This window comes from Pteronotus mesoamericanus, unplaced genomic scaffold (assembly GCF_021234165.1).
Source record: "Pteronotus mesoamericanus isolate MK-2021 breed Mesoamerican mustached bat unplaced genomic scaffold, CSHL_Meso_final contig_204, whole genome shotgun sequence".
Classification (NCBI taxonomy): domain Eukaryota; kingdom Metazoa; phylum Chordata; class Mammalia; order Chiroptera; family Mormoopidae; genus Pteronotus; species Pteronotus mesoamericanus.
The window spans coordinates 15,180-41,602 of NW_026555088.1; the positions used below are offsets into that span (position 1 = coordinate 15,180).

Genomic DNA, 26,423 nt, shown 5'->3' on the forward strand with positions numbered 1-26,423 from the left:
AATATAGTGCTGGCCGTTCTAGCCAGTGCAACAGGGCGAGAAAAGGAGATAAAATGCATACTGATGAGAAAGGAAGCCCAAAACTGTCCTTATTTACAGACAACACAACTCTCTGTGTGGAAAATCCTGGGAAATCTATTTTTAAAAACAATCAGACTCCTAGAACGAACGGGTGAGTTTAGCAGGGTTGCAGGGTCAACACAAAAATCAACTGTATTCCCTTTTACAAGCTCTGAATAATCGGAAATGAAAGCTTTAAGAATGTTACCACTTCTAACAGCTCCCCAAAATCTGGGTGCAAATCTAACAAAACATGCATAGGTTCGGTGCCCTAAACACCACAAATTCTAGTGAAAGAAATCAAAGAAGATCCAAGTGCCCTGACAGAGGACTGTTTCGGTGGCTCTGAAGACTGAGCGTGAAAAAGAGGCCCGTGCCCCTCCCCAGAGCGGCCTGTAAACCCGGCGCCGCACCGGCCGCGACCCCAGCGAGGCTCTTCTGTAGCTGCAGATAAGCCGTGCGGAACGTGCCGACCGGAGGACCGTGGGACGAGACCACCTGAAACAGCTTGAGGAAGGAGAACAAAGTTGTGGGAATTGTGCTCCCTGGTTCTGACGTTCACTTCAGCACCCGACAGGCACCCGCACGGCCCCGGGGGACAGGAGACGCAGCCCAGCAACGGACCTGCAGGACTTCCTGGCAAGAGTGCAGGTGCCCTTCGGTGGAGCAGCGACGGTTCTCTTTCAGCAGGCGGTGCTGGTCGCCCGCACGCAGAGGGCCGACCTCGGCCTCGGCCTCGGCCTCACACCTGCGCAGAGAGACACCCCAAGGGAAGGCAGCGTGTGAAGGTGAAACGCGTTCCAAGGCAAAAGAGGAGACAGTCTTTGTGACGTGGGATTCGCCGAAAGTTTGTAGAAGAGACCCAGAAAGTGTGGCCCGTACAAGAAAATCACGGTACACAGAACTTCATCAGAGTGGAAAACCTGTTCTGTTGCCGACACTGTCAAGGGAACGGCGGGAGAAGCCACCGTGTGGGAGGAACTGTCGCGGAGCCCCACGCGCAAGGGCTTGGGTGCAGAACCTGAGAGCTCTCTCAAAACTCAGCGCGAAGGAAACAGCACAACTGGCAAATAGGCAAAGGCCTTGAACGGACACACTTTGCGCAAGAGGACGCACAGGCGGCAAATCAGCCCTTAAAGGTCCTGCGGGTCGGTCGCCATCAGGAAACGCAACTGCGAAGCGGGAGGAGCCGCCGCTGCACCCTCCTCGGGACAGACGCTGCGGTCGGTGCTGGCGCGGGGCCCACATGCAGACGCCGGGGTGCCCAGCGGCCGGTGGGGGCGCTCAGGGTCTGGGGGTTCATGGGAATCAACAGCTGCCCTCGCCTCCGCGCATGCAGCCGTCGCACCGCGGGCATTTGTCCCAGGGGAGTGAGCCTGCCCTCACCGGAGACCCCACCCGGGTCTGGGCGGCGGCCTGGCCCGTCACAGCTGGAAACAACCCAGGTGTCTGTTGGGGTCCACGGGAGCAGACTGATCCTCTGCAGCAGGAGCTCACGCCGCACCCGGGGCTCCCGGGGGTCCCAGAGGCGGCCTGCCACCAGCCCCCACCCGCGGGCCCCCACCCAGGCCCCTCTACCCCGGGCGACCTGCGGTAGGAGCACAAGGCCGTGGGCATGCGGGTGTCGGGGGGCGAGGCTGGGGTTCCTGTTGGGTGACGGCTGCCCAACCGGGGTGACGTTTATGCAACTGTGCGTCCCCATTAAAAGGGGATGTGCTGTGTGACATTTAAAAATCAGATAGACCGCCCTGGCCGGTGCGGCTCAGTGGACTGGGCGCCAGCCTGCGAACCAAAAGGCTGCCCGTTCGATTCCCAGTCAGGACACAGGCCTGGGTGGCCGGCCAGGCCCCCGCACACGGATGTTTCTCTCTCTCTCCTTCTCCTCTGTCTAAAAACAAATAAATAAATCTTTAAAAAATTAGATGAAAATATTTTAAATGCACCTTTCAGGCGCTCCGTGTGCTCTCGTGCCGGGCAGGGCCATCGCGGTGCCACGTCTCTGGCTCTGCTCCCTGCACCCGCCGGGCCCTGCCTGGGCGCCGCCTGGGGTCTCCTAGGGGGCCAAGTCCGGGGCGGGGGGTCAGGGGCCAGAGGGCACCTGCCCTGGGAACCTGGGGGCTGAAGCCAGCGGGGGCGGGGGGCCGTCCTCAGAAATGTCTTCTCAATAAAAGCAGGAGTCGCGGTGGGGACAGGAGCCCTTGAGCCCCCTCGTAGGCCCCGCGGGGGGTGAGGCAGACGCTCTTCTGCCCCCGCCCAGCCCCCAGCCCCCCGCAGCTGCGGGGAGGCCGCCCCTTCCCCGCGCCCGGGGCCTCTAAGGCAACACAGCTGTCGCCGCGGGACACTCGCCCGTGCGCGGCCGGGTCGGAGGTCGCAGGGTCTGACCCCACAGCTGCTCCCTGTCCCCACCTGCTGGTGTCCCCGTTTCCAGTCCCGGGGAACCGAGGCCCCAGCCCCACCCCCAGCCGCCTGCGGGCATCCCGGCAGACACCCAACCTCCGAATGGGCTGGGGGTATGGGGCCCCCGCGCGGTAACCCCGCCCCTGCTCCCTCCGGCCTTTCCAGGCCTTTCCAGCTCCGAGCAGAGCCCCCTGCCCGGGGCAGCAGGTGCGGGGGCGCCGGGCGATGGGTGGGAGCCCCCCAGTTGGACACCCACCCAAGGCGCCAAGTGACGCGCGTTGCGCAGGCTGAGCAGCAGCTCCCCCAAGGCCTGGGTCCTCCCCGCGGCCACCTGCCGCCCCCCACGTGCACGCGCACCTTCCTGTGACCATTTCTCACGCCCCATGGCCGCCTCCACAGCTCGTGGACGGCGCTCCCCTGCCCCCCGCGGCCGCCAGGTCAGCGAAGCACAGAAGACAGAGCATGAAATGTGCGCAGCGTCGAAGAAATCCCCAGTGACACGCAGGGACCTAAAACGGGCGCTAAAACAGGATCTCCCTGGAGGCTGAGCTGCCCGCGGCAGGGGCGGATCCACGGGGAGGGCGCGGCCGGGGGCCTGGGGCTGGAGACCGGGCTGGGCCTGGAGCTGGGCCGCGCCCTTGCCGGTGCCCCGGGACCCGCCCCCAGCGCCCCCTGCTCGCGGCGCCCAACCTGCAGCCGCAGCCACGCGCGGGGCACGCGCCGGGCCCATCCTGCAAACCCGGTGCCGCCAGGCCCCTGGAGCCCGCGCAGCCCCGAGCTGCCGCCCCTTCCTTTGCTCCTTCGCAGGTGAAGGCAGGTGTCCGCGCGCCCGCCCGCGAGCCCTCGCTCCCCGCGCCCTCGGCAGTCAGGCCGCTCCCCAGGGCTCCCCTGGCTTCCCACCTCCAGCCGCGCGCCGCGGCCTGGGTGCCCCCCCAACACTGGTCGCCTCCTGCCCGCCTCCGCGAGCCCCACCCTCCGCCGCCCTCGGCTCGCGCCCACGGTGCCCATGCGGGCCCTGCGCCACAGCTCCGGGGTCGCTCCACGCGGGTGTCAAACGCAAACGACGAGGCTGAAGGCCTGGGCGCCCCGCGCGTGCGCTCCCTCCAACCTCCCCCATCTCCAGGCGCGAGGCCAGGCTCCCGGCGCGTCGTCGGCCGCCCGCGCCGCCCCGGGCCCCGCCCGAGCTCCGCGCCCTCCCCCGGAGATCCTGTTGGCTCTGACGGCGGCGCACCCGGATCCAAGCGCCCGGCCTCGCCCGGGGTCCCCGCAGCGCCGACCCGCGTGCGCAGCTCCCCTGCTCCCACCCGCCGCCGGCGCCCCTCTTCTCGCCGCCGCAGGGTCACGTGACCCCCTCAGCACCTCGCCTCACGGGGCGGGGGGTAAAAGCCGGCTTCTCTCCGTGGCTGCAGGCCCCCCCCCCCCAGCTCCCCGCCTCCACTCCCGGACGCACGCAGCTTGCCCCAGGCCACCAGGTGTAACGAGGCTGCCTTGCACCTTCCCAGGTGCCAACAGCGACGCAGACTCCCTCCCTTTTCTTAGAACATTTACTTTAGAAACTTGTCAGCTCTTTCTGTCCCTTTGAAATGTATGTAACGCTTCTGAAAAGCTCAGCAAGCCTCTCTCCTGACAGTTTCCACAGCCTGCGAGCCGGGCCGACTGCCTGAAACGCAAACAGCCCCCCTCCCCGTCCGCAGCCGCTCTCCCTTAGAGACCCGGCTCCAACCTGCGCGTCACCCAGAGGAGAGCTGTTCACGTTTCTTTTGACGACGAGGGAGCAGAGCGGCCGGCCACGTGCGACGCCCAGGTGGCGTAGGATGACCGACGAGCACCCCGGGGGCTGTCACATCCTCTACAAACAAATTTCTTTATGGTAAAAATATACATAAGGTAAAAATGTCCAGTTTAACTATTTTACTGTACAGTCAAGTACATTCACAAGGCTGTGCGCTGAGCACCACTCTTTCCAGAACTTTGTCGTCTGAAACGAAAACCCTGTGCCCACGACACACTACCCCGCTCCTGCCGTCCCTCGGGCCCAGCCCCACCCACTTCACCCCCCCCCGCCCCCCGTTTGCCTGTTCGCGCGGGTGGGGTGGGACCCAGGGCGGCCTTCCTCCGTCTCACTTCACGGAAGGGCCCGTTTCCAGGGTTCGGCCGCCGTGTGGCGTCGGGTAGAACGTCACCCTGCTACGGCCGGTCAGTGGCCCTTCCGGGGGCCACGCCACGTTCTGTGTGCCCACTCCTCCCCGGACGGCACTCGGACGGGGGTCCGGCTTCCTCCCTCTGCGTGTGGACGTCCGGCTCCCCAGCACCATCTGTGGGAAGGGCCGTCCTTCCTGCGCTGAAATGGACTTTCACCTTGTTGACAATCAATTGGCCGGGCAGACGAGGGTGTGTTTCCTCCGCGTGGTCTTCGCGTCCGCCCTCCTGGCCGGACCCTGCTCTGTCGCTCGCGGCCGCTTCGGGGCAGGGCGTGAGCTCAGGGGGTGTGAGTCCAGCTCGGCCCTTCTCCGAGGGTACTTTGTCTACTCAGGTCCTGTGTAATCCTTTACGCACTTTAGGGTAGATTTTTCTGTGGTGTTTCCCCCGCCAAGAAAACAGCATCGGAAGGTTGAGGGAGATCGCACCACACCGCACGTCGCTTAGGCCAGTGCCGGCCCCTTCACCACCGTCTTCCAACCCACGAGCGCAGGCGCGTCCCGTGGATGCAGTTCTCCTGTCATGTCTCTCAGCCAAGTTTCGCAGTTTTCACGGTCCAAGCCTCCTGCCCCCCAGGATGAATTTATTTCTAAGCACGTTACCCCTTCGGACGGTCTCGCACGTGGAATCGTCCTCTTGATTCCCTTTCGGGATTGCTCACTGGCCGTGGACGGAGACGCGACCGGCTTGTGCGTTGGGTCCGCGCCCTGCAACGTCACCGAATTTGTTTCCTGTGACTAAGTGTTTTCATGAGACGCTTTAGGGTTTTCTACATATCAGGTCACATCACCTGCAGACAAAGGTGCTTTAATTCTTCTTCAGTGTGAACGCCTTTTATTTCTGTTTCTTCCCTAACTGCTCTGGCCGGCGCTCTCGGAACTACGTGGAATGTGAGAAGTGGACACGCCTTGCTCCTGACCTTAGGGATAAAGTTATCAGTCCTTCATTGCTGGGTATGACGTGACCTGTTGGCTGGCCACGCGTGGCCTTTGTCCTGTCACGGAAGTTTCCGTCTAGTCCCACTCTTTTGCGTGCCGCTGCCACGTTGGGCTTCGTCAACGCCCTCTCTGCCTCAGCGGATGAGCGCGCGGGTGTTTTCTTCGTTCCCTAACGGGGGCGTGTCAGACTGCTTCCTGCTTGTTGAACCACCCTTGTGTTCCTGGAATAAACCCCCCTTAGCCACGACGTTTAATCCACTTAACACATTTCTGAATTCAGCCTGTTTGTATTTTGTCGAGGATTTTTGCTTCTGGACCCACGAGGGGCAGTGAACTGGGTGTTCCTTCCTCGTAGCATCGTCCTGGCTTCGGCACCGGGGCGGTGCCGGCCTTGCCGAGTGAGTTAGGGAGTGTGCGAGGAGAATGGGCATCGGTTCCCCGTGAGGGGTCCCGTAGAACTCTCCAGCGAAGCCATCTGGTCCTGAGCTTCGATCGCTGGTTTTTTGATGACTGAGTCAATCTCTTTACTTGTTTTTGGTCTGTTCAGACTTTCTATTTCTTCTTAAGTCAGTTTTTGTAGTTTGTGTGTTTCTAGACGTTGGCCCATTTCGTTTAGGCCACCCAGTTTGCAGGCACGCGATTGGCGCCCCTATGATCCCTTCCTGTCTGTGAAACGAATACTCCCATACCTCATTGTATTTCGCTTGGCTTTATCACACCGTGCAGATAATTGTGTTCCCAACAACGTGGAGGCCAGGCCCTCCACAAGCAAAGAGAGTGCAACCTGCTGAAGGTTCAAGTGATGGTTAGCATTTTTTTAGCAATGAATTATTTTAAAATTACGGTATGCACTTTGTATGTACATAGTGCTATTGCATACTTAATAGTACAGTATAGTGTAAACATGACTTCTATATATACTTGGAAACCAAAAAAATCCATGTGACTCACTTTATTGTGATATTCACTTTATTGAGGTGGTCTGGCACCGAAGCTGGGATATGTCAGAGTGTGTCCCTTCATTTGCAATTTAGTAGTTTGGGTCTTCTTTCTTTTATCTTAGTCAATGTAACTAAAGTTCAGTAAATTCTGCTGATATTTTTTTAAAAGGTTTCATTTATTTTTTTAGAGAGAGGAGAAGGGCGGAAGAGAGGGAGAGAAACATCAACGTGGGGTTGCCCCTCGCGCGCCCCCTACTGGGGACCTGGCCCACAACCCAGGCCTGTGCCCTGACTGGGAACCGAACCAGCGACGCTTTGGTTCACAGGCCGGCGCTCAGTCCACTGAGCCGTGCCAGCCAGGGCATCTGTTGATATTTTTAATGAACAAACTTTCTATTTCATTGTTTTTCTCTATTTTTATATTCTCTCCACACTAATCTTTATTATTTTCTTCCTTCTGCTAGTTCTGAGTTTAGTTTGCTCTTTTTTTTTTTTCGTTGTTTTTATATCTTAATCTGGTGTCTGTTGGAGGATGTGAAGAGACAAATATTTTTGACACTTAAGGACATTTCTTTTATGTCATTGGCTGGTGGCAGAGACAATAGAGCCAAATGTTCAGTGCCCACACATAAAAAGAAATAGACTTTGTGAAAATAATTTGAAAAGTAACTAAACAAATGAAGATTATAGCCCCTCAATAAGCAAAACTCAACGATCCATGAGGAGGAAAATCTGGTCTTCAGATTTACCTCATTATATGAGAATGTTCAGATTCCAACAAAAATATACAGAGCATTCAAAGAAGCAGGAAAACACAGCCCATTCACAGGAGAAACGAATTTTCCAGAAACCCTCTCTGAAAAAGACACTGGAATGACTAGACGAAGATGTTAAATCGGCTGTCTTTCGCATGTTCAACAAGCTAAAGGAAGTCAGGAGAACAAGACATGATCAAAGAGGGAATGTCGTTAAAGAGACGAATTACGGAAAGGAACCCAGGAGAAAACCAGCAGCTGGGAAGGACAGCGGCTGAAATGAGGCGCGCACTAGAGTTTCTGCAGTAGATCTGCCCCTGCCAAGTTCCTGCTGATGTGAGGATAAGGCGGTCTCCAGAGGACCCTGGTGAGCACCCGCAGCTCCGGCGGGGGGCGGGGGGCCCCGTGGGGGCCCCCAGGCAAGCTCCACGCCGCCTCCGCCTCCCCACCGCCCTCCAGCCCTGGTCCTGGGCCATCAGCCCCTTTGCAGGGACGCTGAGGGCGGGGCCTCTGGAACGGGACGGGCTGGTGGCCGAGGAGGTGCTGGCCTGCCCAGCCTGTGGTGTCGGGGTGCAGACGGGGGTCCCGCACGCGGTGGGGGCCTCCGTCACACCCGTGGCCCAGCCCTCGCTCCGCGGCTGTCCCGACCCGGGCCCCGTTCTCACAGGTGCACCTGTGATCCTCCCCCCACTTGGCCCTGGGGCCCCCTTGCCCTGCAGACCCCGACTCTGTCCTTAAGGGAGGAGGCGAGCCAGGGGGACAGGTGTTTACTGAGCAGAGGGGCGTGCTGGCCTCGCCCCCTGGGCGGCGGGGGGTGCGGTGACCTGCGGCCGCGGACAGAGGGGCCGTGGAGCCAGGACACGTGCAGGGGGCAGCCGGCTGATTGTCCAGGGGCCAGGCGTGGGCGTCGGTCCCTCTGCGTGTCGGTCAGGGTGGGGCGCCGCCCAGGCCCCGGCAGCCAGTCCAGCGTGGGGCAGCCAGGGTCCTTGCGAGGGCGGGCACAGAGCCGCACTGCGGTCCCGAGGGCCCCTCCCTGGGCCTCCAGCACAGACGGCGCACGGTGGCCCTCGAGGAGTAGGGCACGTCTTTGAGCAGCACATCCGGCCACTGACGTGGCCGGCCCTTGCTGGGCGGGCTGGGCGGGGGTCGCAGAGGGGCCGGCGGCCGGCGCAGGGAGGGGGGCCGGGAGCCATGGGCAGAGCCCTTGAAGGGACAGAGGAGGGAGCCGGGCACTTGTGCGTGAGGTGGGGGCCACGCGCAAGCCCAGCCTGGGCAAAAGGGGCCACCCCACCGGCGTGGGGTGCCCCGGGCAGGAGCTGGGCACGGGCCCGCGTTGCCGGGGCGGGTCAGCTACAGAAGGACGGGGTCATGCCCTGCGCTCCAGAGCCCAGGACAGCGCCGTAGCTGTCAGACAGGGATGGCGGCCGTGGCCAGGGGTCGTCCAGCAGGAGCCCGGACCAAGCTGAGGCAGGGCAGGTCGGGGCCAGGTCACCTGAGGAAGGGCAGCGCCCCAGCCATTGCCGGGAGCTCAGGAAGGGGCCGAAGGCCCTTTGTCTGCGTGAGCGTGCAGCGCAGCCCCCCAGAGCTGGCAGGTGCCTGGGCCCCGCAGCCGGGGGCCACCCCTGCTCTGAGCCTGGCCTTCTCCGTCAAGGTCCAGGTGCCCAGATGCAAGTCGGTCCCCACCGCTCCCAGCAGCCCAGCCCCGGCACTTGCTGGTTCTTGATGAGACGCCGGATCTCAGTCCGCTGTCCTCCGGGTGGCAGCTGGGGAGGGAAACGGGGGGCTGGTGCAGTCTGTCCGGGGCACACTCCCCGGCCCGCCCCCACTGCGATGGAGGAAGGAGAGGGAGCGGCGGGCGCAGGTCCTGTCTCCAGGGGAGAGCACGTGGGCCGGGAGCCCCAGTCCCAACCCCAGGCCCGGGGTGACCTGTCATCGGCTAGGGGTGGCATTGCTGGGGAACGGGACCCAGACTTGGCCGAAAACTCTGCTGGGGGTGGGGTGAGTGGGAGGTGCCAGACTGAGGGATCCTCTGCAGGCCCTGGGGCGTTTCCGGGGTGCAGGGGAGCGGGCTCGGGGCTGCCCTGGAACCACTGTGACTCAGCTGGGCTCAAAGCCGTTCTGAGTGCCCCCCCGGCCCACCTACCCCCAGGCTGGCCACCCCTCTGGACCCTCCTGCCTCCGCGGCTCCTGCTGTAGTTTCCTCTCAGCAGCCCGGAGGCGGGGGTGCCCGCTCCCCACTCACGCCCCAGGGCCGCCCGCCTGGGTCACCAGCAGCCACCCCCAGGAGCGGCAAGGTTACCTCTGTCTTCGGCCAAGCCCGAGGCCCCAGGAGTCTGGGCCCGAGGGACGCCCCGATCTCCTGGAGGGGAGAAGCAGAGCCCTGGTCAGCACGGGACACCCTCGGGCAGGAGGCAGTGACAGCAGGCGGGGCCTCCTGGCCTCCTGCAGCGCCCCCAGGCCGCCCGCCCGGCCGAGGCGCCCGCCCGGCACGCACCACAGGGGACGTCACACAGCTGCCGGGGGGCTGAGAAGTGCAGGTCGGTCCTCCAGCCCTAGCAGACACAGCGCCTGGTCAGTGTGCAGTGTGGCCCGCGGCCCTGCCTGCGCCCCGCGGAGTCCCCAGAGTGCCGGCCCGGGGGGCCGCGGGGCTGAAGGGGCTCCTGGAGCGAGGGGGCCCTGGGCAGCCTGGGGGGGGGGCGCCCCAGGGGCTGACCGGGAACTGGAGGGCTGGGGGGCGGGGCCTGGGCAGCACCTGGATGCAGGTGTCCGGCCCGCAGGCCTTGTCCCTGGGGACGTCCACGAAGGCTTCGACCGCGGTGAGATTAGCCTGTGGGGGGAGGGCTGGGTCACAGGCGGGGGGCTGACCAAGCCGCCCCTGTCCCTGTCCCTCATGCACACGTGTGTGCGTGGCACGCGCTCCGCGCAGGCGGCCTGGCGGAAGGCAGAGAGGGCAGCGGGGAGTGCTGGGCCCACCCCCCTCCCACCCCGCTCACCGAGGCCGGAGAGAGGACGGTGGCCTGGAGCGGCCGGTGGCAGGGAGGGGGCCACGCCTTCCTTCGGTGACCCAGGCACACCTGGAAGCGGGCGGGGCTGGGCGAGAAGAAGGTGACCCGGAGGTGGCCCGGCGAGGGTGCCGGCTGGACGGCCATCTTCCAGGCTGCGGGGGCGGAGGGGTGAGGCCCGGCTCCCTCCGCCCTGCCTCCCTCCCTGCCCTTTGCCGTGCACAAGGCCCCGGCCGGCCTCGCGGGGCCCAGCCCGCTCACCTGGGAAGCGCGGCTGCTGGAAAGGGCACCTCACCCAGAAGCCCTGGCTGGTGGAGAACTGCGGAGGGGGTTAGAGCGCGGCGGGGGTGCCGCTGGGGCTGCTGCTCGGCCCCCTGGGACCCACTCCCACCCCAGCCCTGAGCTGCACCCACTGTCAGACCGGGAGGGGGTCAGAGGGGCTGCCCGATGGCGGGACAAGGGGCTGGGCAAGGAGTGCGGGCGGGGGGCGCCTCCTACCCTCCCCCCGGCCACCATCCCCGCCGCCACCCTCTCCAAGCTCTGGCAGCCGGTCGCGGGCTGTGGCCTGGCCACTCACCCTGAGGCAGAGCTGGGGCTGGGTGTCCACCAGCGAGTACTGCACCTGCGGGGGGCTCAGGTCAGGTCCGGACCGGCCGGGCTCACCCCGCCCCCGCCCCCGCCCGGCGGGCACTCACCCTGCCGTGGGCCGGCCGGTCTGAGCGCTTCAGCTCCAGGCACTGGGCCCCTGGGTCCGGGCGCCAGCACAGGCTCACGTGGCCGCTCACGGGGCAGGCGGGCTCCCAGCTGAGCGCCTGGCTCCTGGGGTGGTAGCGGATGGCCTCCCACAGCGCCTCTGTGTCTGCAGGGACCCTCCCCCGGGGGCTCGAGTCAGCGGGGCCGCCTCAGCGGCCGGTGAGCCACGGCCGGGGGCTCGCACGCAGCTCTCAGGCGCGTGTCCGGCCAGGCCCGAGTCCGTGCACGTGCGTGTGCAGTGTCGCGAGCAGAGGGCAAGGGTCCCCCTTGCAAGCTCAGGGACGCCCCCCCCCGACGAGACTTGGTTCTCCCAGGGGAGCCAGGCCATCGCACGAGCCTGCGTGTACACCCGGCACGCACACGCACACGCACACGCCCACTCCAGTGCCCGCCAGCGGGAGGTGCTCGGCCGGCACACGCCTCTGACTACAGGTCACCCAGAGCAGGCGGGGCTGAGGCCCCTCCCCCGGACCAGGCCGCCGCCGCCCTGCTGGACACCCCGACCCGCCCATCCCCACCCTTCTCTCCTCCCTCCCCGTCCCCACCCCTGGCACCGCAGGGCACTTGCCGGCTTCGAAGGGGCAGGTCTGGGTCCGCACTGCATCTGGGGTCGCAGGCCAGCTCTGCGGGAGGGGCGAGGGTCAGGCCAGGCCTGTGCATCCCTTTGTCCCCTCCTGCAGCCGAGGCCACCCTCTCACTGACCTCCAGGCACAGGCAGGGCAGCTCCTGGCTGTAGGGCAGAGAGACCGTCCTGGAGACGCTGTTCGCTGTCACCTGCCGCGGACCGAACCGGTAACTGAGGAGCTGGGGTCCGGGGGGCGGGGCTTTTGCGAGTAGGCGGGGCGGGGCCTCGGGTGGTGGGCGGGACCTGGGCCTTGGGGGCGGGGCAGCGGCGGGCGGCCGGTGTGGGCGGGGCTGGGGCGGGGCGGGGCTTGGGCCGGGGGCGGGGCCCGAGCCGAAGGCTGCGTTGGGGACGCCGGTCGCTGGGGGCTCACCCGCACTGGCGCGCCCGCGTCCTCGCAGATGAACCACTTGCGGCAGAGTCGCACGAAGTAGTCAGGAGCCCCGGGGGCCTCCGGCACCTGGACCAGGACGACCTTGCGGCTGCGGTCCACGCGGTAGGACAGCTTCCCGCCTGCAGGGCGGCAGCGGGGCCACGCTGGGACCAGAGGGACCAGGCACAGGGCTCCGGCTGTCCCGAGAGCCTCGCGGTGGCGGCCCGTGCCAGACCCTGGCATGTGGAGGTTGTCCGCCTGAGGACCCATCTTGATTTCCCAAGTGGGGCGGGAAGAAGGCCCCAAGGGCAGGGCTGAGGTCCCCGCGACAACCTGGGGGTCTTCTCGGGTAGGCTGTGGCGCCGCCCGAGGAGAAGGCTCACCCAGGCAGGCCGGCACGTTCCTCCCCACGTCCTCGTCTCCGCAGCCTGCAAAAGGCGGATGCAACGGTGGCCCCCAGCTCTGCCCTAGGGCCACCGCCCCCCGAGCCGGGCCTCTGTCCGTGTGGTTGCCCGAGGTCCCTCCTGTCCAGGGAGCCGGTGACCCCACACGGGACCCGATGGTCTCGCCGGGAGCCGCCCTCACCCTGCGCTGGGCGAGCCCCGCCCCACGGCCGTCCCTGGAGGCCAGAGGGCAGCCGTGCCGGGGCCGGCCCCCTGTGCTCTCACCTTCCACACGGTGCTGCCGCTCCAGCTGGACCCCACAGAAATGCGGGACAGTCCTCAGGGTGACGTGGAGGCTCTGGGCCACGCCCACCTCGAAGCAGTCAAAGTGCACCTGGAGCTGGGCAGGGACAGGTGCGAGCCAGGTGGGCCGGGGCCCCTGGCGTTCCATCCCCCTGGCTCGGCTGGAACCCAGGACCTGGGAGCAGAGCGGGGCGGGTGGCACCCCCTCCCTGGGCCTCAGGGCCAAGCCCCAGGAGAGGCTGCAACAGGGGGCCGGGCGGGGACGCAGAGAGGAGCCAGTCAGGGGACAGCCGCCCCCCTACAAAGGCGTGGTGCTGGCCTGGCACGTCCGGGCCAGGCCCCGGCCTCACCTGCTGCCCCTCTTGCGGCTGATGAGGGGCGCGGGAGACCCGCACGCTCTGGCAGCGCGTCTCCTGGGTGTCCGGGCTCGTGCAGCAGGCCTCCAGGCCCCGCAGGCTCTCTGGCGGAGGAGGGCGGGCGGCTGGTCAGCCAGGGCCGCGGGGCGTACCCACTCCTCCGGAGGAAGTGCGCTCCGCAGGCCCCCGCCCCCCCCCCCCCCCCCGTCCTGGGCGCCGCGCCTCACCAGGCAGCGTCAGGGAGGCCAGCACGCGCAGCAGCAAGGAGCAGCCGCCCCGCGGGCCGCACTTCAGGGCAGTGGAGAGCGTCAGGGCCCCCAGGACTGACGGCGACAGGGACGCGGGCCGTGGCCGGCAGAAGCTGTTCAGTATGCTCCCTGGGGAGGGAGAAGGAGAGCGGATGCCACCGGGCTCCCTGCCCCTGGGAGGCTTGCGGTGGGCGGGCCGGCGGGGAGGGCGTGGGGTGCCCGCTGCGGAGGGCCCCCCCCCCCCCGCCCTCGTCCTGCGCAGCCGGGCCCCAGGGCCGCAGCGTGGGGTGGCCCGCCCGCCAGCCGCGCTCGGACTCTGTCAGCGCCAGGAGGGGCGCGGGTCAGCAGAGCGGGCTGCCCTGGGCTGAGGAGGGGCCAACCGGCTGGGCAGGCCGCAGTGGCCAGGGCTGGCAGGACAGCGCGGGAGAGACGCGAGAGGGACCTGGAGCGAACTCAGGGGACGTTCAGGCTGCAAACCCTCAGCAGGGCGTCGAGGGGTGCGGGCCCTGCCCAAGGCAGGGGGAGCAGAGCCGCAGGACCGAAGGCGGCAGTGCCCTGCATGCACAGGCTCGGAAGCATCCCTGCTCCCGGCCGGACGGAACCCTGGGCCCTGGGGACAGGAACCGGGAGTCTTGCCTCAGAGCGGGGCGCAGTCAGCCTTGGGCTGAGCGCCGCTCTGGTCCTGCCCAACTAATCTGAAGAGCGAGACACACAACACATCGAGCTGCTTCCCAGCGACGTAGCTGCATTCCAGAAAAGGCTCAAGACTGTTTGTAGGAATAAAAAATATATCCAGCACACGACGGGTTAAAATTCAATAAAAAATTACAATCCTTACAAGGAATTATGGAAAACACAACCCAAAATGGAAGAAAAATCAATGAATTGAAACTGACACTGATATTAGAATTAGTAGAGAAGAACATTAAAACAATTATTATAACTGTATTCATATGTTCAAAAAGTTAATTATAGACATAGGAGACATTTCTTGAAAACCCAAATCCAACTTCTAAGGATGAAAACTCCATCAGACAGGATTAATAGCAGAGTAGATGTTGACCAAAAAATAAAATAAAATAAAATAAAAAATTGGGGAAATTGACATGGCAGCGGAAATCATCCCAAGTAAACCTCGCAAGATGAGGAGGAGGGGAAGCATGACAAGGACAGGACAATGGAAGACACTTCACTGAGCTGTGTGTGCAGTTAGGGTTCCAGAAAAAGTGGGGAAATGCAGCAGAACTTGAAGAAATGATACAGATTTTTCAAATTTGATGAAAACTATAAACTCACAGACCCAAGGAGCTTGCTGAGTGCTCAGTATAAGAAGTCTAAGAAAAATTACAAGGCACACCGTGATCAACTTGCTCAAAGCCACGGATGGAGAGGGAATCGTGGAAGCCGCCAGAGGCAAGAAGACGCGCTCTACACAGAGGACCAAGGCCAAGGATGAAGGCAGTTTCCTGTTGGAAGCAATGCCGGCCAGGGGCCCAGCAGAGAACCTCTCAAGTAGAGAAAGGCAAACCTGCCGGCCTAGAATTCGGTATCCAGGAGCGTCTCTTTCAGATGAAGGTACACACAGACTTCTTTAGCGTACGGAAGATGAACGGTTCCCTCGTGAGCAGGCCCAAACCACAAAAACAGTTCCAGTCCTTCAGGCGGGAAGGAAAGTGATACCCGGCAGAAAACGTACCGAAGAAATGAAGAACACTGGACATGGTAGCCGCACAGGTGAATGTACAAGTCATTTCCTTATCACTGAAAGCTGCCCAAGAGTCAAGAGCTTAAACGAGATAGTAACACTGTCCCGTGGAGCTCGGCACGCGCAAAAGGGACACAGGTGAGTCCAACGGCACACATGCCTGAGGCGGGAAGTGACCGCGCACGGGAAGTTCCACGTTGTCCGGGGAAGGCAGAACATGACGAGTTAAAGGTGTGTATTGTAATCCCTGAAGCAACCACTCGATAACAAAACAAAGGGTCTGACTGATAAACCGACAAAGGAGATACAATAGAACCCCGCGCACACAGAAACACTCAATCCAAAAGGAGGCAGAAACAAGTGCTCGTGAAGAAGAGATGGAACAGACCAGCACATAACGAGATGACAGGCTGAACCTTCCCCATACCAATAATCACATAAACTGTGAGTGTTTAAATACCACTAGTAAAAGGCCAAGATTTTCAGAGACCCAACCATCGGCTGCCTATGAAAATGCACTTTAACGATAAAGACACAAATTGGTTAAAAGCAATAGAATAAGAATGGAAAAAGACACGGATGCTAATACTACGTTTAAAAAAGCTGAGGAGTTAACACCAGGAAACATAGGTTTCATGGCAAAGAATGTCACCAAAGACAAAGGGAGCCACTTCACAGCCGCACAGGGCGTGTCCGCCAGGAAGGCAGTACATCCCTAGATGTGTGTGTGCTCAGCGTCTGAGTTCAGATGACAGACAAGCTCAGAGCTGTAGCTGGAGACTTCAATGCTCTCCTGCCTGCAGCTGACAGGACAAGTAGACAGAGAGCCAGGATAAGTTGTAGAAGCCTGTACAACGCCCCCAGCGCAGCCAACTCGGCTGACCTTGCAGAACACCCAGCCGCTGGCAGCAGGCTGCGCTTTTCAAGTACACACAGAATACTTTTCAAGATAAACCATATTCTGGCCCCTAAAACAGCCTCAATAAATTTAAAAGAATTCAGATCATGCAAACCATCTTCCTTGACAAAAATGTAATCCAATCACACAGTAAAAAATATTTATGGGAAACCTCCAAATACTTGGAGACTAATCAACACACTTCGAAACAACCCATAGCCCAGAGGAAAAAACAAAAACTACAAACTACTTTGGACGGAATGAAAATGAAAAGATAACATTAAAAAAATGGAGGCTGCTAAAGCCATGTTCAGGGCATATTTGCAGCAATAAACTCCTGCATTAGGAGGGATAGACGTGGCCCGGCCGGGTCGCTCACTTGGTTAGAGCGTCATCCCAAAATGCCAAAGTTGTGGGTTCGATCCCCGGTCAGGGCACACACAAGAATCGACCAATGAGTGCATAAGTAAGGGGAACAGCACATGGATGTTCTCTCTCTCTCTCTCTCTCTCTCTCTCTCTCTCTTTCTGATTGATAAATAAGAAGAAGTCAAAAAGGAAAGATCTCAAATCAGTGACCTCAGGTTTCACCATAAGTTGCCAAAGAAAGAAGAGTAAACATACACCTCACACTAATACACTAAATAATAGGTCTAATAACTTTATAGATCAATTATATTGCAAACTGGGGGGAGGGGCCAGCAGGGGAGAGACCTAAAACAACCAGAAGAAAGGAAATGATACAGACAGAGTGGCAGCCAAGGAAGAAGGAAACAGAAAAGCAATAGAGAAGAGCCAATGAGAGCATTTGTAAGTTCCACACAGATTCTTCCAGAAAATCGAAGATGAGGGAGTAGGAACTTGATGAGCCCCAATATAACTACGCCGAGTGGAAGGCTAGGGCACGGGCTGCGTGAGTCCACCACCCCTGTGGCTGGGGGTGCGGAGGGCGGGCTGGGGGGCACCAGGCACCTCCGGGGCAGTGGAAAAGTCCGCTCTGCTCCCCTGACCGGGTGGAGTCCGCACAGGTGTGTGCCGACGTCAGCCTTCGCAGGCTGAACACTTAACATTTGTTCAGTCGCTTTGCGTCAGCGCTGTGTCAACAAGGCAGAAAGGCCATTTCCTTCTCCCTGGCTGTGTGCGTGGGTAAGAGGGCAGAAGTGTCCAAATTCCCCCAGGGGTGGCGGCTCCTTGCTAGGGGGTTTCTCCCGAGTCAGTGTAACACAATTGGATGTGGGAAAAAGAGAACAATAAAACAACAACAAGGAGAAGGCCCAGAAGCCTTGAACACCCAGGGTGCAACTGCCTGCGAATCCATGAGGGTCTCGCGTCGGTGCTCCCCGGTCCTCAGTGGCCGGCAGGGAGACCCGGGAGGGCGAGGGGACCCAGGCTCCCTCCGCCTCCCCCCACCAGATTGATGGCGATTTAAAGGCAGCGAAACCCACACCCAGCAGGTCTGCCTTTGCTGCCACCCCGCGCCGGCAGCCCTGACCGGTGTCAGTGGTCAGCCCTCCGGCCGCCGCCGACGCTCTCGAGGGCCCCCTGTGGCCAACGTGGCCCGCCTTGGCAGGGGGATAACGCGGCCCGTGTCTGGTGTCTGAGGACGATTCGGAACCTTCTAGTAGGACACCAAGGACAGTGGCCGGAATCGGAGGAGAGGCCAGTGCAGGAGGCAGCCGAGCCCCTGGCCCGCCACAGGCTCCGTGGGAAAGGCTGGCGGGCTAGCCGCGCCCTGCAGGGCGGGGCGAGGGAGACTTTGTGCCCAGGCCGGAGGCCTCCTTGCGGCCCAGGGGCATCCCTGAGCGTGGCCCGCAGCGTCCTCCGGGGGGCGAGGGTCCTTTCAGGTCCTCGCTGGGCCAGGGCTTTCTGTTGCCTGTGTGGAAACTCCCTCGCCTGCAGGAAGGAGAAGGCTGCCTCTTTTGACCTTTTCTGGGGAAAAAGCCGAAGACCTATTCCAGCCAAGAAAACAGTCCAAGCCAAAATGTATTCCTTTTTTTTTCTTTTCCTTTTTTAGGCAGAGCAGTAGTAGAAGAGAAAGGCCCAGGTGAGCGTGGGGACGATGGAATCATGGAGGGAGGTGCACGGGGTGCAAAGTTGCTGTCACAAAACGAAATGTATGAAAAGAACAGGCTCTGTCCCAAAGAAAGCGGACAACACGGGGCGAGCCTGTGCACTGGCGACAGAAACAGGCTACGTCACGTGTGGCTCGAGAACAGTTCATTGTTCCCGTGGAAATAAGTGTGAGCCCAGAATGAATTCACCGGAAAGACTTAGGGAGAAGTAAACGTACTTGATCGCAGGCAGACATTCAAGAGCCAGCAGAGAGCCTCCCCGAGAGACGCCTACCACGCATTTTAAAAGGAGGAGCGGGAACTCGGAGGAGGAAGGGGCCGCGGAGGCGGAGGAGCCGGAGCCGGGCGGGTGGGCGCAGGTGGAACTGACCGCGGCGCGGAGGCCGCCGCCCGCCGGGCGCTACGAACAAGCGGGGGGTTTCGTTTCCCAGGCGAGACAGACCAGGCCGCCGGACCAATTCCGCCGCCCGAAACAATGAACAACGCTGGAGGGGCACGTATACAAGAACACTTCCTAATATCTTATGAAAGCTAAAAAAAAAGATTCGGGGTCATCGGGCCAACAACCGAGAGAGGCCGGAGGGGCAGCCACGGAAGCCACGGCGGCTCCTGCCCAGCGAGGCCCCAGGGGCAGCGTGGGAGGAGGGCAGGGCTGAGGGGGCGGGAGGCGCGCCCTGGAGAGCCGGCCCCTCCGGCCCGCGCCGGCCGCCAGCCGGAGCCCTGTTGCGCCTCCGGGGAGCCCCGGGAAACCTCCACCCGGGACGGAATTGGAAACGGGCCTGCGGGCCGCGAGCCGCTCCTGGGAACCACTCGGGAGCGAAGTGCATGCACCTCGTCCGGGGAGGCTCCTGCGCCCCTGGCCTCCGGGAATGGTTCCTCCAGGGCGCGGGGCAGGCAGACGACAAGGGGGTCCCCGCGGGGATGACCGACCCCACAGAACCCCACAGAGGCCCCCCTAACGCAGTGACAGACGTGAGCCGCAGCCAATCGCGAGGCTGGAAACCCGCGGTTGGGCGGCTCCCCGCCGGGCCTCCTGGCGAGTCCGCTGAGCGGCGCAGCAGCCCGGTCGGCGCTCACGGGGCTGCGCGCGGTAGCGCTTCGCTGTCCCTTTTTTCCCCCCCAAGAGTAAAATGTTGCTGTCGAAACATCCGACACGATATGCTTTTCTTTCCGTCTTGAACTTTTTTTTACCCAGATGCCTAGATACCTCTCTTTTTCTTTTTACAACCCAGTGGTTTCGCTGGACTCTGTTTCAGAGCTGGGTGTTCAGGTCGATGCTCCCGGGTGCGTGGTTCGTCCCCTCAACATACGCGTCTTTAAGACGAGAACTTCAGCGTCTTCTCGGACCGTGCTCCTCGGCGTTCGTCCCGTGCCCTTGGTTTCCTCCTCAGACATCACCTGGTTTTGGTCATTGTTGCCTTGTTTGCAAACTTCACCCTTTTTCACATGTCATTTTAATCACTTTTTTTTTTTTAAGTTTCCAACCATTTCCACCTCCTCACCTTTCTTTTCCCTTAAGTCCTTCAACACTGGATCTGTGTTCTTCTAATGGCGTCTTCGTGTCTAAAATGGCTTTTTCCCTTCATTTCTGATTCTGCATGTTGTCACCTCATTTTTAAACGTTTCTAATTTTGTTCCTATCTTCCTTAATGCCTGGCATCATTTTCTGGAGTCTTCTAAACCACTTCGAGCTTCGACGTGGCCGTTGTGGGCTTCGTCTGGTTGTTCCCGGCATGCCTCGCGGGTGCCCTTCAGTGGCCGGTGGCTGTCACTCTGCTCCAAGCCCCTCGTGCTGTCGTCGCCTGTGTGGAATGGGTCCTTGCCTCTGTTTCAACGCTCGTATTGGGTTGGCCAACAAGTACGGGTTTTTCTTCTGTAAAATAAAAAACACGTTTTTCATTTTCACCAATAACTTTATTGATTTGGATACTTTGAGCATGTCAGCCGTCTCCCGTGGGGTAGAACATCGATTGTTCTCAATGTCTTGATTTGATCGCTGTCAACTTCAAGAGCAAAAAATCTCCAGCACAACACTTCGCAAACCACTTTGACACGTTGGGTCAGTCACAGCACCTTCTGCGTACATGGCACACACCCTTTTTGGCGTTTCCGTCGTGCTTTTACCTTTCTTGAAACAATAAAGTGTAATAAGCCAGAAATGTTGTGTATATTCTTCCGTCTTCAATGTTAAAATGGTTACACAAATATTTACTAATTTTTATTTTTTCAAATGCACAGCGGATGTGACAGCTGTCACAATGCAATGTAACAAAATTGCTCGGATGAAATTAAAGGCAGCCGAGCACGGCCAGAGCCACCGCCCGGGAAGAAGGCGAGCAGACGTCTCGGCGCGCGCACCGTGCGCGAACGCAGCGCCCCTGCGCGGGCGCGGAGGCGGCACCCGGGGCTCTCCCGGCCTCGCAGGGCGCCCTCTTCTGTCCAGTGTTTGCAAACGGGGTGGATTCCGGGCTCAAACCCGCAGCTCGTTCTTTGGGGCTCTGTTCGGACCGCCGTTTCTCTCGCCACTGGTGTCGCTCTGCTCAGCGTTGGCGCCACCCCAGCGTTTCTGTCCGAGTCCCCAGAGGGGAGCCCCGGCGCTGGGAGTGGGCCGCGCCCCGGCCGCAGGGCGGGGTCTCCCCAGCTCCGGGCGCCGCGCACTCGGTGCCCTGCTGCGCGCGCCGCGCGGGCGCTGGGGGCGAGCGCCCCGCTCTAAGCCTCGTACGCCGTCGGCATCTGAGGACTCGGGGACGCCGGGCCGCACTGCTACCACCGTCTCCCGGGCGACGTAGCGAGGAGCAGAGGGCCGGGAAGTAGCCCGGAGGGACCGTGACGGAGGCCGCGTGGCCTGGCTGGTCCGCCGCGCGGCACCCCCGCGTCTGGCGAAGCCGGACGGGCGGAGGACGCACGGGCGCTCTGGGCTCTGTACGAGCTGCCAAGTGTCGCTGACACACAGGGACGGGCACAAACACAGGGTAGCACAGTTAAAACAGGAAGGAAGGGAAGGAGGTCGGAGGGACCCAGGGGCAGAGGGGCGTCGCCGCTTCCCTCCTGTAATCGCTCCGCCGCCATCGCCCGGTGAGGTTTCTCTGCTGGGCTCCCCCCTTCCGCCCCGCCCCCAGCCGTCAGTCTGTTCTTGTCTGTGAGCCTGTTTCCGTTTTTCTGTTTGTTTATTTTGTTCATTAGAATAAACACAAAAATGAAATCCTACGTGTTTGTCTTTCTCTGTCTGCCTGGCTTATCTCGCTTAGCGCAATGCTCTCCAGGTCCCTCGGGACCGCCGCGGAGGGTGCCATTTCCTTCCCCTACGGCCCCGCGGTATCCCTTTGTGTGACTGTAACAGGTTTGGAGCCCCTCGTTCGCTGAGGGGCATGGGCTGCCTCCATCGCTCGGCGGCTGTAAATAACGCCGCGGTGAACATGGGGGTGCGTGTATGCTTTTGATTAGTGTGTTGGGGTCCTTTAGATATATTTCCAGAAGTGGAATTTGACCCAGAACTGGGTCAAAAGGCAGATCCCATTCTTAATTTTTTAGGGAAACGCCGCACTTTCCACAGCGGCTGCCCCTGCCCGCATTCCTCGCCCCCACCCCCACCCCCGCCTCCGGTGCATGAGGGCCCTTTTCTCCACGGTCTCGCCTGCCCGTGTTGTCTCCCCATTTATTGATGACCGGCCATTGTGACTGGTGCGAGGTGGCATCTCACTGTGCTTTTAATTTGCATCTCTCTGAGGCTTAGTGATGCCGAGCATCTTTCCACATGTCTATTGGCCTCTGTATGTCCTGTTACAGAATTGTCTATTCAGGTCCTGTGCCCATTTTTTAAATTGGATTGTTTTTTGGCGTTGACTTGTGTAAATTATTCATAAATTTTGAAGGCGCTTCTTCGGCGCATCTGTTCTCCCGTTCGGGCCGGGTCGCCTGTCTCTTCATCCTGTGGGTGTTTCCGCTGCTGTGCAGAACCTGTTTCGTTTGGTAGAGTTCCATTTGTTTATTTTTCTTTTGCCTTCTGTGCCTGAGACAATCTATTAGAAAAAATATGGCTACAAGAAATGTCTGAGACTTTACTGCCTGTAGACTCTAGGTTTTGAGTGTTACATTTCAGTCGTTAATCTGTTTTGAGTTTATTCTTGTGTAGGATGTGAGATGGTGGTCTAGTTTCTTTTTTTTTTTTTTTTTTTTTTTTGCAAGTATCTCTCCAATTTTCCCAACACCCTCTATTGAATAGACCGTCTTTACGCCATTGTATGTTTTTGCCCCCTTTATCAAATATTGTCTAGAAAGGCATGGATTTATTTCTGGGCTCTTTATTCTGTTCCCTTGACCTCGAGGTGTGTTCCTACGGCCTTGCGGCACACTTTGGTGGTAGGCAGCGCGATTTCTCCAACGCTGCTGTTCTCCCTCAGGATCGCCGTTGCTATGTGGGGCCTTTGTGCCTCCGTGTAAGTTTTTGAAATATTTGTTCTAGTTCTGTGAAATACACTGGAATCTTGACAGGAATTGCCTTTAATCTACAGACTGCTTTGGGGAGCATGGACATTTTAATGTTAATTCTTCCTGTAAAGGCAGTATACGCTTCCACTGATTTGCATCTTCTTCCATTTCTTCAGGGTCTTATAATTTTCTGAGTGCAGGTCTTTTACATCCTCGGTTAAATTTATTCCAGGGTGTTGTGCTTTTCTGATGCAGTTGTAAATGGAATTGTTTCCTTAGTTTCTCTTTCCGATAGTCCATTACTGTTGTCTAAAGATGTGACTGCTTTCTGGAGATTGATTTTGTATCCTGCTACTTTGCGGAATCCATGGCGCGGCGTCAGCGGCTGTGCGGTGGGCTCACACTTACTCCCCACAGCGCCGGCCGCGCTGATCCCTGTGCCCGGGCAAGGAGAGGAAACGAAACCACCCAAGTGGAAAGGAGGAAGGGGACCGTCGTTGTTTGCAGGCGGCAGGACACTGTACGGAGAGAACCCTAAAGATCGCACTGGCCATTTCTCTAGTTTATTGTTGCCTATTAAATTCCAGTCAACCTAAAGAAAATATTTGTTTTAAGCGGCATAAAGCAATCTCATTTTTACTTTAAAATTTTATCTGCTCTTCCTGTTATGTTTGCCTCCAAAAGCGCCTAAGCAGTGTTTCCCTCATGAAAGATCGTGTTTTTTCTGTGCAGAGGCTTTGGCGTGAAGTCGGTTTCAGCCTCCACCCTGTACCCCCGGCCTCGCCTAGGCTCCTTTTAGTAAACGCGCGCTGTGTTTGCAAGGGCGGTAAGGCCGCCTTTACGGGGCTACCACTGTACCACAGAGACGTTTGAGAAGAGGGAGCGGGGCGTCCGTTCCGCGACGCGGGCAGGCCTGTAACGCGGTGCGGAATGCGAGGCCCCCACCCGGCGCACCCGCGCGCCGCACACCAGGGACCGGGAGGAGACGCGGGCCCTGGCCAGGCCCACCCCCGGGAGGTACTCACGGTTCCGGCGGCTCCTGCAGACGAAGCCCTGGAGAGAAAACAGAGAGGGGGCGGAGGGTCAGCCCGAGGCCACAGGCGGCCTGGGCCTGTCCCTCCGCCCCAGCTCCCCTTCCTCGGCAGCGGGGACGCCGGCCCCGGGACAGCCCAGCCAGGGGCCAACAGGTTCGCCCAGTAAACAGTGTGTTGGGGCTGTGACCTCAGGCCCCGCTGCCCCAGGCTACACGCCCGTGCAGCGGGGCAGGTGCTGCCCTGGGGCCCCCGGCGCCGGGACGGTGGGCGGAGGGCGCTCTGGGTGGAGGAGACCCAGGGCTCGCAGCCGGCGGCACCGGTGGGAGGGCGAGAGTGAAAGTGGGGTCGGCCTCTGGCTCCGATCTGGGGGCCGGCCCCCCGCGGGCCCCGACTCCCCCCTCGCCCCGTCTCTACACGAGCTTTCGCTTTGGAACAGCGTGAGGTTTCCGGGCGTTCGCCCCGCACCTCTGGGTCCGCCTCTGGGTCCGCCTCTGGCCGAGCGGGGTGGCGGCGGGCGGCCAGCGGCTGCGCTCCAGGCCGGCGTCGCGTTCCGCCTGCTTCTCCCCATCGTCTGTGTCCTGTTCCACCTCCCACAGTCTCCCCGCCTTTTGGATCCCACCCCACTGCCACCGTCCCGTTCTCGGACCGAGGCAATGTCTCCCTGGGGCCAGGCTGTGCGCCCCTCCCCTGTTCCCTGCTGAGGTCAGAGGGCCACAGACCCGCCTGCCGCCTCAGTCCTGCAGCCGCGCCCACGGGCGGCGCTGGGCAGAGCCGATCCCGGCCTGGGAGTGGGGGCGCAGCCGCCCGCCCACCTTTCAAACGTGGCTGAGCAAGGGTGGGGGACAGGAGACCACGCAGACAGGACGCTGTGGGCCGTGGCGTCCGGTGGAGGGCACCTGGGTGCGGTCTGGAAGCTGACCTTACAGTGCCCTTGGGGACACAGGAAGGGGGACCAGCAGGGGCAGAGGTCGAGGCCGGAGAGCACCCGTGGGCTGTGCCGCCCGGGACCCCCGGCGTCGGGGACTGGGGACAGGGCCGGCAGGAGCCCCGGGCCTCTGATGGGCGGGGTGGAAATGAAGAAGCTGCTGGGGTTTTCCTCTGGGCTTTCCGGGGCTTCCCAGCCCACGCAGGGGAGGGGGCGGGGGAGGGGGCAGTGTTGGCGGGGAGGGACCCCCGAGGCACTGGTCTCTGAGGTGGGGCCTGGGCGCCAAGCAGGAGGGCGCCCGCTGCGGGGGCGGGGGCGGGCGGGGGCGGGCGGGGGCGGGTGGGGGCGGGGAGGCCCCTGCCGCCCGCTCAGCCCGTAGGCCGCCCTGGCCCCGCGTCTGGCCGGCCCCAGCCCTGGCTGCCAGGTCGCCAGGACGGCCTGCTCTGAAGAACGGCCGCGACCCAGGACCAAGGCCTCCGCTGTCCCCCACCTCCAGCACCTGTGCCTGTGCCATTTCTCTAGTTTATTGTTGCCTATTAAATTCCAGTCAACCTAAAGAAAATATTTGTTTTATTTGTTTCCCCCGCTCAGCGACAAGCGGCCCGTCCAGCTTCCAGCCCCCTCTGCCCCCGCCCCCGCCTCGCAGCTTGGCCTGGCGGCCAGGCCACTGCCCCCTGTGGGCAGGGAGCCCCTCGCCCCCCATGGCCTCCTGCCCCCCCCCCGCCCCTCCTTCCAGGGTTCTTCCTCCCCTCAAACTCGGGGCAGGGCTCAGCCCACAGCCTGGCCGTGGGTCCCTCCTCAGCGTGGGACGGCCTGGGCCCCCAGTCTCCTTGTTGGACGGGCTTCTCGAGCCCCGCGCTCCACAGCTGTGGCTCTCCCCGTCCTGGGTGCTGGCCCAGCCCGGTCTCGGGACCAGCTCCTCCAATCGCCCTGAGCCCAAGGCCACCGGCGTTACCCGCCTCAGGTGCCCAGGGCCACCTCCCCCACCGCGTCCCCTGCACAGGCCGCCGGGAGCTGAGTCCCCGAAGGAGCCACCCAGCCCCAGGTCCCCGCACCCCAGCTCTGAGCCCAGCCTCCGACCCCCGGGCTCTGCCTGACCCTTGGCCTGTGCTCCAGCCACTGCGAGCCCGTCCCTCGCCGAGGTCCCGGGCCCCCTGGGGACGCACTCCCAGGCTCCTCAGAGCTGCCTTCCCCCAGAAGGGGGACCACCCTGGGACCCCAGGGCCCAGCCACCGCAGGGAGGCGGGCGGAGCCCTCGCCCTGGCTGCCCCGGGCTCCCCTCGCCCCCAGCCGCAGCCAGCCCTCCGTCCAGCTTTATCGTGCGCGTCCCCAACGAGAACACCAGCCCCTGAGGGCAGGGGCACTGTCGGGCTCCCGCCCCGTGCACACAGCAGGTGCTCAGCAGACCCCACCCCCGGACGCCTTCTGCGCCGCTGCGCGGTGTCCGCCCGGAGCCGGGCGCTCCCTGGGATGCAGCGCACTCCTCACGGCAGGTGCTGCCGAGACCCTCCTGTGGGAGAGGCTGAGTCACCCTGCTCTGCCCTGAGAAATCCCTGGAGGCCACCACTTCGGGCCGTGTCCTCGCCCAGGGCCCCCTCCCGCACCAGGATGAGCCCGCTGCCCAAGGCATTTCCTCGCGGAGTCCACACAAGCCCAGCAGCCCCGGGGCCGGGATCGGGGGGAGGCAGCGCGGCTCCGGGCGCCGCCCTCGTCCCCTCCGGGAGGTGGGTTGCAGGTACAGCAGCAACCGTCTCCCAGGGCAGCGCTGCGGGGGGGTGCCCTCAGGGGTCCCCATGCCCCCAGCCCCCCGCCCCCCCATCACCCCCCCGGGGCCCCTGCACTCTCATCTGTCACTCATGTTTCTGTGCTCAGGGCACCTGTGGAGGACCCAGGGCCCCTCGAGATGAGAGCGAGGGAGGGGCAGGCTCACCTGGGAGCAGGAGAGGCCACATTGTGTGACCCGGGGGATGGCCAGGCTCTGGTAGGCGCTCCAGGTCAGCGACAGGAGAGCCACGGCCCGCCCGGCCAGCAT

The 26,423-nt window shown here is 61.8% G+C and overlaps 1 protein-coding gene across 1 annotated transcript; it reads right to left on the minus strand.

The window, feature by feature from the left end:
• Window positions 1-618: 618 nt before the first annotated feature.
• IL17REL (interleukin 17 receptor E like) lies at window positions 619-26,423 on the minus strand. The gene is made up of 18 exons (XM_054570445.1): window positions 26,322-26,423; window positions 23,458-23,485; window positions 13,310-13,459; window positions 13,077-13,186; window positions 12,709-12,823; window positions 12,424-12,468; window positions 12,041-12,180; window positions 11,748-11,819; window positions 11,614-11,668; window positions 10,988-11,151; window positions 10,870-10,914; window positions 10,554-10,611; window positions 10,284-10,447; window positions 10,043-10,117; window positions 9,785-9,842; window positions 9,590-9,649; window positions 1,625-1,706; window positions 619-808 (listed from the first exon to the last, which is right to left on the minus strand). Exons 1-18 carry the CDS (start codon window positions 26,421-26,423, stop codon window positions 619-621), a joined length of 1,713 nt encoding a protein of 570 aa, XP_054426420.1.

Coding starts and splice junctions, on each gene's coding strand:
- IL17REL (XM_054570445.1), bottom strand. CDS start 26,423: ATGCTGGCCGGGCGGGCCGTGGCTCTCCTGTCGCTGACCTGGAGCGCC. Junction 23,486..26,321: donor GTGGCCTCTCCTGCTCCCAG/GTGAGCCTGCCC, acceptor TTTTCTCTCCAG/GGCTTCGTCTGCAGGAGCCG. Junction 11,820..12,040: donor ACGCGGGCGCGCCAGTGCGG/GTGAGCCCCCAG, acceptor GGTCCGCGGCAG/GTGACAGCGAACAGCGTCTC.